Source organism: Elephas maximus, chromosome 3 (genome assembly GCF_024166365.1).
Source record: "Elephas maximus indicus isolate mEleMax1 chromosome 3, mEleMax1 primary haplotype, whole genome shotgun sequence".
NCBI classification, from domain to species: domain Eukaryota; kingdom Metazoa; phylum Chordata; class Mammalia; order Proboscidea; family Elephantidae; genus Elephas; species Elephas maximus.
The window spans coordinates 68,375,635-68,391,032 of NC_064821.1; the positions used below are offsets into that span (position 1 = coordinate 68,375,635).

At 48.0% G+C, this 15,398-nt stretch overlaps 2 protein-coding genes across 5 annotated transcripts in view; one reads left to right on the forward strand and one right to left on the reverse strand.

Annotated features, from left to right (window-relative positions):
* Positions 1 to 172: 172 nt before the first annotated feature.
* Positions 173 to 7,145, forward strand: XKR8 (XK related 8). The gene is made up of 3 exons (XM_049878448.1): positions 173 to 631; positions 2,649 to 2,845; positions 5,507 to 7,145. Exons 1-3 carry the CDS (start codon positions 339 to 341, stop codon positions 6,214 to 6,216), a joined length of 1,200 nt encoding a protein of 399 aa, XP_049734405.1. The 5' UTR covers positions 173 to 338; the 3' UTR covers positions 6,217 to 7,145.
* Positions 7,146 to 10,217: 3,072 nt separating this feature from the next.
* The window catches only part of EYA3 (EYA transcriptional coactivator and phosphatase 3), a 134,255-nt gene continuing 129,074 nt past the window's right edge, over positions 10,218 to 15,398 (reverse strand). For all 4 annotated transcript variants that reach the window (XM_049878445.1, XM_049878444.1, XM_049878446.1 and 1 more), the window contains one exon: positions 10,218 to 13,992. In XM_049878445.1, coding sequence (XP_049734402.1) covers positions 13,912 to 13,992 — 81 coding nt within the window. In that variant the 3' untranslated portion in view covers positions 10,218 to 13,911. The remainder of the gene's footprint in view (positions 13,993 to 15,398) is intronic.

Sequence of the window (15,398 nt, forward strand, 5' to 3'; positions counted from 1 at the left end):
AACTAAGCGCTGTGCGCCTCGGACGGTCGGTTTTCAGGCCTACCGGCCCTTGGGATGCACCCATTTGGGCGGGGGTGGGGGACGGGTGGCAGAGCCAGAGCCCCGAGCGGCATCCAGGGCCGCGGGAGACCAAGCCTGACGTGGGGCAGGCCCGGGCAGGGTCCAAGGGCCTCGCTCCTCCCCGGACGAGGCGGGGCGGGGAAGTCCCGCCCAGCAGGCCCCGGCCCAGGGCCGCCCCGAGGGCTGTGCTTGTCTCCTTCCTGAGTTGAAAATCCCGGACCCCAAGGGTAGGCCGGAGCCGCAGAGAAGGAGGGGTTGGGGGGAGAGGCAGGCGGGCCATGCCCTCGTCGCCCCACGCCGCCCTCCTTCGGGACCTGGTCCTGGGCGTACTGGGCACTGCCGTCTTCCTGCTCGACCTGGGCGCGGATCTGTGGGCCTTCGTCCAGTACGTGCTCAGCGGCTGCTACCTGTGGGCAGCGCTGGTGCTGGCGCTGCTGCTCCTCGCCTCGGTCGCGCTGCAGTTCTTCAGCTGGGTCTGGCTGCGCGCCGACCCCGCCGACCTGCACAAGTCGCAGCCCTCCGGCCGCTGTCTGGCGCTGCTACATCTCCTGCAGCTGGGCTACCTGTACAGGTGAGCGCCCCGCCCTCGGGAAACGGGAAGGATACCGAGCCTAGGGGGCGCCTCCTGAATTTGGGCTACTAGTGTTGGTGAGAGTCCTGACACGGGGGTTGGGGGTGGGGGGGAGGGGAGTGTGGAAAGTGAGGGGAGGAGGGAACCGGGACTGGAGACAGGAAACAGCCCCACAGGTGAATGCCCCGCCCCTTAAGGGAAGAGAACTGCTGAAAGCCCTTAGAGCTCTTCTAGTCTACCCACCCTTGTACAGGCGAAGAAACTGAGGCCCAGGGAGGAAAGGGAGGAGCACGGGCTTTGGAGTCAGCTTTCTGGGATCTAATTTTGCCACCTGTGACCTCATTCCTGCGTCACTCTGAGCCTCAGTTTCCTCCTCTGTAAAAAAGAAGAGGTAGTCTAGAGATAGCTCTGCCAGGCCGGCCTACTGTGACGTGTGAAAGAGTTGGAAAGTGCCTAGCACAGTGCTTGGCATGAAGTCAACTCCACTGTAATGGCAAAGACCTGCAGCCTCAGTTCAAAGCCTGGCTGTTCCTTCTAGCTGTGAGCACAGTGTTGGGCAAGTCGCTTGACCTCTTCAGGGTTTTTTACTCATTGTTCGAATGGGCATGGTAACAGTGCCTACCTCTGAGCTTTGTGAGCATTAAATAAAATGTATGAATTTCCCTGGCACAGAGTAAGCATCCAGTAAATGTCAGCTAGCATCAGATTACCTGGGCCACCCCGGGAGTTTCAGCTGTCCTGACCCCAGAGCAGTGCTGTGCCCTCACAGCTGCCTGGCTTGCACCCTTTCTTTCCCAGTTATATTCTCTTCCTTGAACTTTTGCTCCCCACCGCCCCCAGACTGAACACGAGGGCAGAGATGGTGTCTGACTCATCTGTGTCCCATGAGCCAGCTGGGACTGGGCTGGGTCTCAGAGCATGTGTGTGGATTGTGCTTCTTTTTAGAACCGGCGGGGCTCTATAGAGGTGGGAAACCGAAAGCAAGGTGTCAGAGTCATAGGATGAGGTCAGGACACGGTGTGGCCTGGGTGGGATGGTGTGGCTGGAGCCAGGATCCCCTTTTGAATCCATTTTTGCAGATTCTCTCCAGATCCTGCCTTGACAAAGCTGCAGTCTCCAGGAGTGGGTTAGAGGAACTTTGACTGCGTTTTGCCCTAGGGACCATAGAGGCCTCAATAAAACCCCAGATGGGTGGGAAGGGGCACAGTTATTATAGTCCTGGGCAGGCATGACAACATCGAACACCTTCCCTTCTTCTGTTTCTGCCAAGCACGAGTCAGACAGACTGCTGAGCTTCGCTGCCTATGCGCAGAAGCTCTCAGTGGCTCCCTGTTGCCCACAGGATAAAAGGCCTTGCTCCTTGGGCTCCTCTTCACAAAGTATGTTTTGTTCACCCCTTGCTTTCGAATCACCTGGGGATGCCTATTTAAAATGCAGATTTCTGGGCTCCTACTGCAGACTGAATGAAAATCTATTCATTCTTTTCATGGTTTTGCATAAAGGGGATCTCTGCTTCCAGTCCAATCCTTGCCCCCCTCCATAGGTAGGGTGCTTTTTTAGAGTACTGTCTGACCTGGGTGTGCCTGTGCTAAGAAGTTCTCAATGGCTTCCTGTTGCCTGCAGGATTCCAAAAGATTCTTATGCCTGCTAAAATTTGAGAACTACCGTCTTATGAATTCAAACAGTCTTGGGTTCAAATCCTAATCGCGCTACTTATTAGCTTTTTGATCCTGTTTCCCCCTCTATAAAATGGGGGTGTTGCAAGGAGTAAATGGGACAAGGTTTTGTCATGCGCTTGGGACAGTGCCTGGCCAGTAGGAGCAGCAGTAGTTGCATGTATCCCCATTTTACAGATAAGGAAACAAAACTCAATGAGGTTAACTTGCTTGCCCAAGGCCCACAAGGTGTAAGTGACAGAGCTGGGATCGGAGCCTGCCTGCATCCACCAGATGGTAGGGGAAAGAGGAACACCACCAGACACTAACCTGGCCCCTTGGGCATCTTATGTGCTGCCTAGGTGTGTGAAGGGGCTGCAGCAGGGGCTGTTGGCGTGGCGGCAGGAGGCACCCTCAGAGTTTGAACTGGCCTACGCCGACTTCCTCTCCCTGGACATCACCATGCTGCGGCTCTTTGAGACCTTCTTGGAGACAACGCCTCAGCTGACGCTGGTTCTGGCCATTGTACTGCAGAGCGGGCAGGCTGAGCACTACCAGTGTGAGTGATGCACCAGCAGCCAGCCCCCCTGTGGGTTGGGAAGGTTTCCCTCTAGTGTCACGAATATTTGCTCTTTTTTAAAAAGGTTGCTTGGAAAAGAGGAGAAATGCTTTAGTCAGGCAGCCATGGGTTCAAATCCAAAGTCACTCTCTAGCTGTATGACTTTGGGCAAATGACCCAGCCTTTCTGAGGGTCAGTTTGTTCTCATCTGTAAAATGGACACAGTCAGTGCTTCTACCTCATAGTGTTGATGAAAGGATTAAGAGATGATGCACATAAAGCAAAGTGCTTGGCGCATCATAAACCTGCATTGTAATTCTCACTGTTTTGAAGATAGCAGAGATAAAGTGTATGGGGTACCTGACACAGACTAGGCAACTTGTTAGTCATTAAGCTTTTATTGTGCACCTTCACATACTCAAGTTTTTATTCAGCACCTGTTCTGTGCCAGTCAGTGTACTGGGGCACAGTGGTGAATAAGACAGACACAGCCCCTGCCCTGCCAGGATGACAGAATATAAAATAATAATTACAGAAAAGTATGTCCAGTGATCTGAAGGGGAGAGGCAGGTGACAGAGGCTGGCAGGGCCTCAGAAACCGTGGGGAGAAATTTGTCCAGTAAGGAGCTTTCAAATGAATTTTGCCTGTAAAAGGGAAGTGACTTGCCCAAGCAAGGTCACAGTGGCTAAGCTAGGACTCCAACTCATCTCTGATTCAGGGCCCTCGGCTCCCCCTTCACCACTGGACACTTCGAGGGTCCCTGCTGTAAATGCTGCGGCATTTACAGTCCCCCAAACCCATTCCCCCCGCCGTCACTCGCTGTGTGACCCAGGGAGCCTGGCCTTAGTTTCCACGACTGTACAAGATGAGGGTCGAACTCGATCTTCGAGGGCCCTTCCAGCTTCTGCTAGTCCAGATCTGTGATAATTTTAAATCTGATAACAGCAGTCTTCATGATTGAGTTTCCTGCTATTAGCCAGGCACTTTGCAAAGTCCTTTGCAGTCTAACACTGTTCGTGTTCCCAGCAGCCCTTAGGTCAGTGCTGTATTTATTTATCTCCATTTTACACCAAAGGTAAGAGGTGCAGAAAGGTGAAGTGACTGGCCCTGGGTCACACAGCACTCACTGGATATATAGTTTTTATCCATTTGAGGGAGGTGGATGTCTAGGACCATGGTCAAGTGGAGACATTCTACACTGTGTGTGTATGGTGGGGTTTGGGGGTGGAAGAAGACGTATTTTTAGTAGCTAGGTACTGTGGTCAGCCATGGGGATCCCAGGTGAGCAGGCCCTGTTTCCTACCCTGGAGAAGCTGAGGGATAAGGAAATAGTAGGTAATTACTGTGTGATAAGGCTCCAGGCTTTTTTTTTTTTTTTTTTAAGGCTCCAGGCAGAAGTGGGTGGGGTGTTACAGGGACGCAGACACAGCTGAAGTGGGTGAGTGGGGTCAGGATGGGTGACTTGGGTCAGGATGGGTGACTCTAGGGGATATTCAAACTGGAACTTGGAGAGCAAGTGGGAGTAGGCCAAGTGAGGTGGGGCATGTGCTCCTGCCCCACCTAACATGATGGCAAAGGCTTGTCAAGGTCTTAGAATTTGGCATAGTGGGCCCTGCTGAGAAGTAGAATGTGGAATAGTTAGAAAGGATGACGGCTGCAGATCTGGTTCTAGGCTGGGAGTGGGTTCCTGGAACATTATAGGTGCCCAGTAAATATCTGTGAAGGGGGCAGGGGAGGAAGCATTCTAGAAACATTCTAGAGCTGCTTCTATCCCTGGAGGTCCTGGTGCCCCTAGCCCAGAATAGGGAACCAGGAGATGGGATAGGATCTTGGAAAATCAAGAAAAGGGGCCAGTCTGAATGTGGAGGGGAGGAGCGAGGGGATGTTCCCTGTTCACGGCAGGACATCCCTCCTGCCCTAAGTGTAGCCTTAGCCAGAGCTGGGAGGGTTGTCTCCCCGGGGGGATTTCCTGCCTCCCTTTCTGAGACTGAGTTGGGGGAACTGGAAATGCTGATTCTCAGACCCAAGAGAGACTTGGTCTTGTCTGGGAAAGGAAGGGTTACAGGGCCCTAGAAGATGGTAACCTAACAATAACCACAGAAGATGCTCAGGGTGTGGCCAAGGCCTAGGGGCACCAGATGCAGGTAACTTTTTACAAGTCATGTGCCCTCTCATCTTTGAAAAATACACTATGATCGCACCTGAAAAGTAACGCATAGCAGTAAAGGGAAAACATCATATTTGACTTCCAAATCTTTTTTTTTTTTTTTTTTTTTTACTGGTTTTGTGAACTTATTTAATGATCTCCAGCTGCAATTAAAAAAAAAAAAAAATGCTTACCTCAGGTCTCTGGGTGGTACAGATAGTTTAGGCTTAGCTACTAACTGAAAGGTTTAAAAGGTATCGGCACCACAGAAGAAAGGGCTAAGTGGTCTGCTTCTGTAAGATCATAGCCATTGCAAACACTGTGGAGCAGTTATACTCCGACACGCGTGGGGTCTCCATGAGTTGGAATCTACAGCAACGGGTTTGGCTTTTAGTTTTTAGTACCTACCTCAGGATTATAAACCACCCCCCCGCCCCCGCCAGTACCTGTGACCTCTTGGGAGTACCAGGCAGGCTGCCCCCAGGGCTCACCTGTTTCTTCTTACTCTTTGTAGGGGTTGGCATCTGCACATCCTTCCTGGGTATCTCGTGGGCGCTGCTTGACTACCACCGGGCCTTGCGCACCTGCCTGCCCTCTAAGCCGCTCCTGGGGCTCCGCTCCTCCATGATCTACTTCTTGTGGAACCTGCTGCTGCTGTGGCCCCGAGTCCTAGTCGTGGCCCTGTTCTCAGCCCTCTTCCCCCACTATGTGGCCCTGCACTTCCTGGGCCTGTGGCTGGTTCTGCTGCTCTGGGTCTGGCTACAGGGCACAGACTTTATGCCAGGCCACTGCTCTGAGTGGCTATACCGCGCAACAGTGGCCACCATCCTCTATTTCTCCTGGTTCAACGTGGCTGAGGGCCGCACGCGAGGCCGGGCCACCATTCACCTGGTGTTCCTCCTGAGTGACAGTTGTCTCCTTGTGGCTACCTGGGTGACTCATAGGACTTCGCTGCCCAGTGGGATCCTGATACAGATGTTGCTGTCTGCGGGTGCCTCCAGCTTCCTTTTGGGTCTGGTTCTGCGGCTTGTCTACTACCGCTGGCTGCATCCTAGCTGCCGTTGGGAACCTGACCAGGTGGATGGGTCCCGGGACCTCCTTTCCCTCGAGTGGTGTCTGCCACCTCAGAACAGGCGCATGACCCAGTTGGCTCGGAACTTTTTCCCGAAGGCTAAGGATGACACTGTTTCCTCAGGGAAGGGAGAGATGAATGGGGTCCTTTGAGCAATGTTTGACTCTGCTAGGGGACCGATAAACAGTGAACTAACTGGTAGAAAGCAGAAGATAAGCTGTTTATGGTGCTATGGGCCTTGATCCTCTCAACAAGAGCTCGATGCCTGATCTGTGCCAGCCACTGGAGACCGGAGTTGAGTAAGACATAGGCCGGCCTTCCAGGGGTTCACAATGTGAACAAGATGAGAAGGGCTGGATCCTGGAAGGTCAGTGGGCCCCAGTTATGTACAAGACACTTTGGGAGGAAAGAGGAGACTTCTTTTTTTCTCCCCCACCAAGCAGTATAACAGCTGGCCCCAAAGCTTCCTATCCTTGGTATTTATACCTCCCTTTTAGCCACCTCTAAAATAGTTGGTAGAGGAGCTGTTCTACCCTTTGGTTCCCCTCTCCTGGACTAGAAGACCCCAGGACCTCCAGGATATCCTTTCTAGAATTCTTCCTCCTCTGTCGCCACCCCATTCAGTCAGTTCATTTAACAGATGTTAATTGAGAGCCTCTTCTGTGCCAGGAATACCATCCTAGCTTTGGAACCTGGAACAAGGTCAGCTGCCACCCTAGCTTCATCCCCTACCCTCTCCATTCCTGGGTAGGATATCAAATGCTAGAGGACTGAGCCAGGGATGCTAACTCTGGCTGGTCGCTGGTCCCTGTCAGCACCCAAGGGCCATAGTACAGATGATGCAGCCTTTGCTCCTGCTCGCAAGGGACCGCCTTTCAACCAAGTGCCTTATGAACCTATGGTCTGGGCCATGGTTCAGCCCCACAAGTGTTGTTTTATTCTTTAGCCAGTGCACCTCCTACCTCAGAGTCCACTTGTGAGGAAAAGAATGTGCATGTGCGTCTCTGCAGGTGAGAGACATGTATGTATCATTTTTGTTTACCAGTATTATTATATTATTATTAAAACCTTATGAAATCTTCCAACTAGCCTGTGTCATGAAACCAAATCTACTGCAGGGTTCAAAATCTCCTGGAAAGACGGGATCAGAGACAAGAGATTCTCTTCTCGAAATTGGTAAAGGCCCCTGGGACCAGAGAAGGGGCGGCTGGCTTAGATAGGACTTTCAAACTTTGTTTCCAAGTTTCAGGAGCTGGTGAGCCTGTGTAGGGCTTCCAGCTGGACATCAGAAACGGGATGTGGGCTGACTCCAGTGCACGCCGTTAACCACCAGCTTTGTTGCTGGGCTCGGCAGGAATAGCCCAAACACCTCTAGTACCAGGAAGTGAATACGAGAGCCCATATGCAAAAGCACTTTTTGTTGGGAGCTCAGGGAAGGTTTTATGATGAGATAGCATCTTAGTCATCTAGTGCTGCTATAACAGAAATACCACAAGTGGATGGCTCTAACAAAGAGAAGTCTACTCTCTCACAGTTTAGTAGGCTACAAGTCCAAATTCAGGGCGTCAGCTCCAGGGGAAGGCTTTCTCTCTCTGTCGGCTCTGGAGGAAGGTCCTTGTCATATAGTCTGGGAGCATCTCAGTGCAGGAACCTCAGGTCCACAGGATGTGCTCTGCTCCTGGCACTGCTTTCTTGGTGGTATGAGGTCCCCGTGTCTCTCTGCTCACTTCTGCCTTTTACATCTCAAAAGAGACTGGCTTAAGACACTAATCTTATAGATCTCATCAATATAACTGCCACTAATCCATCTCATTACATCATGATAGGATTTACAACACATAGGGAAATCACATCAGATGACAAAATGGTAGACGGTCATACAATACAGGGAATCATGACCTAGCCAAGTTGACATACTTTGGGGGATACAATTCAATCCATGACAGATGGCTTATGGGACATGGGTGTAGGTGATAGTGCTGGGGAGATGGAACCTTTTGATGTCTAGAAGGTCTGTGGTTTGGAGAAGCAAAGAACACGAAAAGGGCCCTGGAGATAGGAGAAAATGTTCCCATCACCATTTTGATGGGGCTGAATAGTCTCAGTTCTGTTATTCATTCTAGTGAAGACACAATAAACAGGAGAAGTAAAACATTTAGTATAACAGATACTGTGAAGTGCTGAAAGAAAAGGCAGGTAAGGGGATCAGGAGAGTGTAAGTATATGTGTTGTGGGTGCGAGTTAACATTTGACACACAATGGCTAGGGAAGAGTAACTGATAAGCCCTGTAAGAGGTGAAGGAGAGAGAGCCCTGTAGATGCATTTCACCCCACAGACCAAGTGGGCAGTGACTGGGGGCTGTGATGAGGTAAATGTGATGAGGAGCAGAGTCTGGGGGGGGGACCCTATAGGCACTGGTGGCTTGAGCCACTGTGTGTGTGGGCGGGGGGGGGGTGGTGGTGGTGCCGCAGACTATCTCTTCCTCTCTCAGGGCAGTAACTCCACTGGATGAAGAAGGAAAGTGACAGCTATATTGGCCTGGAACCAAGAAGGACACAGTGATGAGGGTTGGGGCAGAGATGAGAGCTCTGGGAAGCCAATGCTGGTGGTTTGAACATTGTGGAATGTTAGAGGCTGAAAGGGTCTTCCAGATCATAGAGTCCAGTGATTTCCAGAATTGACTTTCAGGAACCAGTAAAATGGCCAACACAGTTGCCAATTTAAACAAAAAAGGGCAGTAAAACCCACCATCGTCTGTTACCTCTATCATCTTATAAACAAAAGGACATAATGCTCTCAGAATAAAGGACCGTTCTTTTAATTGAATACATTTAAACATATACATGCAATCAAACTGAAATCATTATCACTTTTCTCAGTTCATAGGGCATATTAAAGGGTGAGACCCCAGAGGGCAGGCAATCTAGCCTTGGATGCAGATCCTAAGGGTTTCACCAAAACAACCTACTTTTCCACATTTCTTCCCGGCATATATGCAAAAGACTAGGCTCAGGGGGATGCCACATATGTCCGAAGATCCAGAGCTTTAGGCAACGCCCCGTTTTTCCCCTGAGAAAATAAAAAAATAGTTTTTAATTAAAAAATTTTTTGCTAAACTCTCATTTACACTCTCTAGGTGAAATCGTCAAATGATGGTAATAGGTATGCAATTCAAACAATGCATATAAGCGTTCAGTCCAAAGAGTGTGGAACTTAGTAGTTTACGGAATCAAGAACTTTAAAAAGACATTATTTGAATCAGAAAACTCCCTTAAGATTGCAATCAAGAATTTCTTTTTAATGTCAAGAAACTTTGTTCTTGAAGGAAAAAAACCCTCCAGCACTGCTCATTTCTACCTGCCACCAAAAGGTTTCTGAGAAGTGTGCAGAGGTACTTACTGTAGGGAGAGATGGAGATGTGTAACCACTCTTTGGGCTTGAAAAGCAATTGATACTCCTAACATTTATACTTATGACTGAGTAAGGATATAGCAACTAACAGGTTTGCTTCAACTACTGTGTGGTTCAAAATGCCCACCTGGTGAAGAGATTTAATGACATGAATACAAGGCAACCCCCCGTTTTCTGGGAAAATTAATTTTAGGGGAAAAACATCTCACGGCCTGACATGTATGGTAGTTGGAAGCTAGAACTGAACTCTAATCCCCTTTATTGGAGTAAAAGGCAAAGGACTCTTGATAGACTAGACTCTTCCAGACCAGTGGGGAACTGTCAGACCCAAATCTGAAGAAATGAGAAAAAGTAGTCGATGTGACATGAGATCAGGCCAAATCAAAGGTTTGATACCAGTTTGTCAGTTTTATTGCTTTCGTGTTTAAGCTCAGCACAGCATGGTATTGATTTTTCTCTTCAATAATTAAATTTCAGGACATGTGACGAGAGCAAATAAAATCTCTTGCCATTCCAGTCCTAAACTTCTAAAAGCAATGTATTTTAAAAACAAGAAATAAACTCCCCCTTGCAAATTAGTTAAAAATATCCCCTTTATTTTCCCATGTACATTTATTTATGCCAAATGGTTAGTTTTTTTACTTTGGTGAAATGCATGAATTTTTATGAAGCCCTACTTAGGACTCTACAAAGCTGGGCAACTGGGCTGATCCTATTCAGAAAAGACACAGGAGCAAACTGTATAGAAAATAAAAACTTTATTTTTCAAGTTTATAAGATAGTTCCCATTACATATAACATTATGGTCAAGGACTCTACAGCCACGAATGCCCGCAGTCACATAAATATATCCAATCCAATCAATGCCTTTTTCTGCTGAAAGAGGCACCTGAAGTCCCGAGGGAGAGTCGCGTTTTGAGCAGAAGTCGTCCTTAATGGGATGGCTCCCGTCAGTGCATCAGAACTGGCCAAGGAGCCTTGCTTGCTAGAACTATTTGACTCAGGAGAGGAAGGGACAGACAAGCCTTCTGATCAAGGCTGGGGCAGAACTAGATTTTCTCTCTTGTGCTTTAAGATAGTTCAGAATCTCAGAATTCGTATTTGGCTTCTACAGAGTAAATATCTGGCTTACAATTTTAGATGAAAGGAAACCAATTTAATGGTAAGTAACAGAAGCCTGCTTAAGAGGGGCCCTACCTGGCCCCTTCTGGAGGAGTGAGAGGACGTTCTGAGCTCACCCTCCTTGGCCTAGAGCATCGCTCTTCCAGGCAGAGGGAGAAAACATCTCACAGCCTGACATGTATAGTACTTGGAAGCTAGAACCGAGCTCTAATCCCCTTCGTTGGGGATTATACTCCTCTCCCCTGTGGTTCAGTGGCACTGACACCCATTCAAGGTAGTGAACATCTAGAAGTTCCATATGCTGCAGCTGGAGCTTGCCAATCAGATTCTACTTGGAACTTTAAAGCTGAGTTTGGGTAAACTGCGAATAAGCTGTGGCACAAGTGTCCTGGGACACTGGCTTTGCCCCCCAACTTGCAGAGCAGAAGACAGGAACACCCCAAACCAAACAAAAGCTCAAATAGGCATGTAAATCTGGAGCAGGCGCCTATTCTCCTGGACACCACCTGCTGCCCCAGGGGCACTGGACAGGGTGATGGTAAGGCACAGTCAGTTTTACATTCGAAAGTCAAACCATAATCCCAGGACACACCTGGCAACTCCAGATCCCCTACTAGAGCCAGCCCTCACCACAAAATGTGTAGACCCATCTTATAGAACCCATAGTGCTCAGCTGGGGGAAGGACTCACCATTTGGCTAATTTCATGGAGACTGTTTCTAATACAAAGAGCTCCCCCCCTTGCTGAAAGGACCCACAGTATTCTTTGGCCCTCCGTTTCCAACAGCTCTTGTTTTCCTACCCACTTATTTTCCTTTCCAGATCTTTGTGCTGGGGAGGAAAGGGGGAGGCAGGGGGAGACAGGGCAAGAAGAGCACTGTGTTCCCTAGACAATTCATTTTGGCAAAAAGAAGCCAGGAAGCTCCTGTTTGCTATCTGCCCTCTAAACGAGCATGGCAGTAACCGAGAAAGAACAGAGACTGCTCTGCTCAGTGAGCCTCCTCAAATCTCTTGGCCAAAATTAAGTCCCTTTTGGAAAGAGCTAAGCTGGACAAGAAGGAAAGGGCATTGAAAAAGGAGTCCAAGTCACATCCTAGGAATAAAGGGCTTCTTCTATTTTTTTTTTTTTTCTGAAGGGCAGGGAGAGAGAAGCACGCTTGTGTGTGTACCTGGTGCATGACGGGCCTACTACTCCACAGCCTCACAGCCTAGAGCACAGCACAAACAGGCGGCATTTATCTAGGGCAAGAAATCAACAGCTATAGTGCCAGTAAAGGGATGGTTTGGGGTCTGGAGTAAAAATCCATCTTAGGGCTTTCTAAGATCAGTCACTGAGCAAGGAAGATAACATCTGAGCGACTACGCTGAATACAGCCAAGGGAAGGTCTGCCTCGGACCACATCTTGTTCCCCATGCTCACATGGAAACAAGGTTAAAGAGGCAGTGAAGTAATGGCGCACTGACTCCAGTGCCTCTCCCTAAAAGTGTGACTCATGAAGCATTTTCTCAGTCAATTCTGAGGAAATGTGTATACCAGTCTCTTTTTGCTGTTGTCTGAGTGACCTGGCATTGGAAGGAGCCCGGCCTCTTTGTGCTGTAACATCTCTGCAAGTGGATATGCAGAGTCTCTTGGGACAAGGAATTTAGCTGAGTTGGGCAAGGATGCCTCCCACTGAGGACACGGACTGCATCTCTCTGAGGTGCTTATCTAGTCACTTCTCTCTGTACAGCTCAGGAGAGGCTGAACTTCCTCAGCTCTTAGGCAGTTTATCGTGCTTGAGCAGATAGCCAGGTTGGTCTTGGAGGGATGAAGCCTCCAAAACCACCGCTGGACTGGAGGCTGGGGTTAGTGCCTGGGCATCCACCATCCTTCCCAGGGGTCAGGCTGAAAGCTGCTCCTGCATCTGGCTGGCCCAGGATTAAGTTTTTGGGAATGAAGAAGGGGGTCCAACACTCTCATTTAAAATCAGGAAAGCCTTTCTGTCTTTCTGGTTTCCCATTTTAGAATGAGACTTGAGAGGTGGGAAGGGTGTTCCATGGGAAAACCGAGTTTTGATCACAACAATCTGCTCTTTAGTTTCAGGCAGAGATCTGGGTAAATATATATATACCTGGAATACCTTCATGGGGCTTAAGGGCTTCAAAAGAAGTCAAAATACATTGGTAGTTTTGGCCAAAATGTAGTTATGAGCCTGGTCTTAAACTTGGCTTCTTGGGTCCAATGTCCAAGAACTGACCAGAGTGGCATGGAGGTGGATATGAGGTACAGAGAGCAAGAATGTGACAAGAGCCTAGCATCTGAAAACTAAGAAGGGAGAGAATGCTGTAGGGATGAGGATCTGTTGGGAAGGGGTGCTTCTCTGCAGGAGAAAAAAGATAGACTCCTCCTGTGTCAAAAGCCAAAGGGCATTTTCTTCATAAGTTGAAATACGTAAGGAGCCTTAGCCCCTTCTCTCCAGTTCGGAGCCTAAGCCTCCTGGACATAGTCTTTGAATAAAAGAGCCAAACCGAAGGCTTAGAATTTACTAAGAGAACTTTCTAGGGTTAAAGGGGAAGAGAGACTGGAAAAGGAACTAAGGTCCTGAGGATGGGAAATTCCAAAATCTGGAGTTAATCAGTGTCCAGTGCCCCATGAATCGGCAAACTAGGAGATGGAAGAATGGGAAGGGAACCATCCTAGAGAGCAGACCACTGGAGCAGCTAAAGAGGTGCTACTGTCACAGAGAGGTATTTTAGATATCTCAATTACTATTTTCCAAGGAGACTTTACACACCCCTTTCTGGCCAGAAAAAGAAAGGGGAGAAACACCTGCTTCAGAGACCAGGCCCTTACCTATAAAAATAACATATACATTCACTGGGAATAAGTTCTACAGCTAAGGAGGTTACAAAGACGGCAAGAGATATTATTATAAAACTCTGCTGCATTTATCCTATCACCACAAATTAAAAGCAATTCTCAATCTGGTCATGGACTAAGAGTGCAACTCTGCCCCAAGGATTTCCTTCTCCTTGTCTTCATTCTTTGAAACAAACCAAAACAAAAACCAGAAGAATTAAAAGCACTATAGCTGTGGCGAGTCTACTGTTCTCTTCATCCAACTGTCTCCTGTTTCTATCTGAGGATGAACACGGGGCTGCAGCCAATCTTAGCAAAAACAAGCACCATCCCTTGCAGCGGCCACTTCTGATTGTATTCTCGCCAGCATTCCATGGAGAGAAAAAGAGAGAGAGAGTGTTCCCAGCTGGCTCTGGTCTCTAGCTCCCTTCAGGGGTGAAAAGGAGCTCGTGAGGAGGGCTCCTTGTTCCAGTTCTTAGAGAAAATCAAGCTCCAGAGCCTGGTGGAGGGACACTAAGTCTCCATGGTTTGTGATCCTCCAGAAAGGCATGTTGTGCTGGAAGAGAAAGGGGACAGCTGGTTATCCCGATTTCCTTTGGGAACTTATATTTACCTGCACCCATCCTACACGGACCTCGCCCCAAGGTACTTGGTAACCCTTTCTACCCTGGCCCATCTCTCATAAGGCTGTCATAGGACCAAAGAAATTATATGTATAAGGGCTTTGTATACTATAGGTGCTGTAGGCTCATAAAAGTAAAAAATTTTTTTTAGGTTTCAGTGGTAACTGAGCTCTCTCTGAACTTTATGAGAAATAGCTGTTCTAGCTACTATACAAGATCTTCAGGATCAAATAACATGACCTGGATAAGAAATGTAATATATTACATTTTCTTACAGATACTCATTTCCTATCAATTTCAGGGCTATAAGGCATCTTGTCCATGACCAACACGTAAAACATACAGATCTGGGAAATAATATACTATATGGGCAGACTCATATACAGAACACTGTGTGCCATTCTGGAAGCCACATTTTCAATAAGGGCTTTGATAAATTCAAGTGTCGGAAACCATGTTCTATGAAACTGAAGGAGATTAGCTTTACTGACCATCTTGTTCAAATTGGCTCCAAGTTACCCAGAATGCTGAGGTCTTAGAACAAAGTTCTCTTGGCATGTAGCTCAGTGTTTTCTTCAAGCCAGCTGCTAACACATAATATTTAAATGGCTATTAATAAATACACAGAAGCAGCAGCAAACTTGTCACATCTTGCTCAGGAGTGCCAGCCTAGTACCAGTATGTGAAAGTTACAGAGATAAATCTTAATTCACCGTAAGGGGGAATGTCCTAAAAGCTGGATGACCCCACAGGTGAACGGGCTATCTGGGAAGCAGTGTCCTCATCAAGGACTAAAAAGGCTTCTGTCAGGGAGGCTGCAGAAAAGAACCCTCACATGGTGGAGGCAGAACTGGATAAAGCTCTAAGGCATTTCTCAATGGGTATTTATATGGTAGATGACTACAGGCACCGGCCTAGAGACACAAACTCTGCAAATGACATGAGTTGGTTCTTTCTCTCTCCTATTCTCTTCTTCTTCAGGCCTACACCCATTAGTGTCTTCCTCAAAGTGGGCAACAAGATATTTCTAAGAAGCACTTTAGAATCAAAGCTCCAGAGATGACATATATTAAAAACAAAAACCAAACTGAACCAAATCACAAAGGTCCTTGAATTGCTACATAAAGTGGCAAATGAAAATAAAAGGAGGTACTAATGCCAACTGATTACCAATCTCACAGCTTATTAATAGTTGCTAAAGGTTTCTAAGTTAACTGGATGAAGAAATCAGGACAGCTGGACCTCGCTTATAACCTATTGCCTCCAAGTCTAAGGAATAGTTATAGGAAGAAAACACTGAGATAGGGAGGGAAAGAATTTCTGTAGGCCCATTTAACAT

Bases quoted from the DNA above. Each gene is read 5' to 3' on its own strand.
- XKR8 (XM_049878448.1), top strand. From the start codon at position 339: ATGCCCTCGTCGCCCCACGCCGCCCTCCTTCGGGACCTGGTCCTGGGC. The intron at 632-2,648 runs GTGAGCGCCCCG...TGTGCTGCCTAG, and splicing joins CAGCTGGGCTACCTGTACAG to GTGTGTGAAGGGGCTGCAGC. The intron at 2,846-5,506 runs GTGAGTGATGCA...TACTCTTTGTAG, and splicing joins GCAGGCTGAGCACTACCAGT to GGGTTGGCATCTGCACATCC.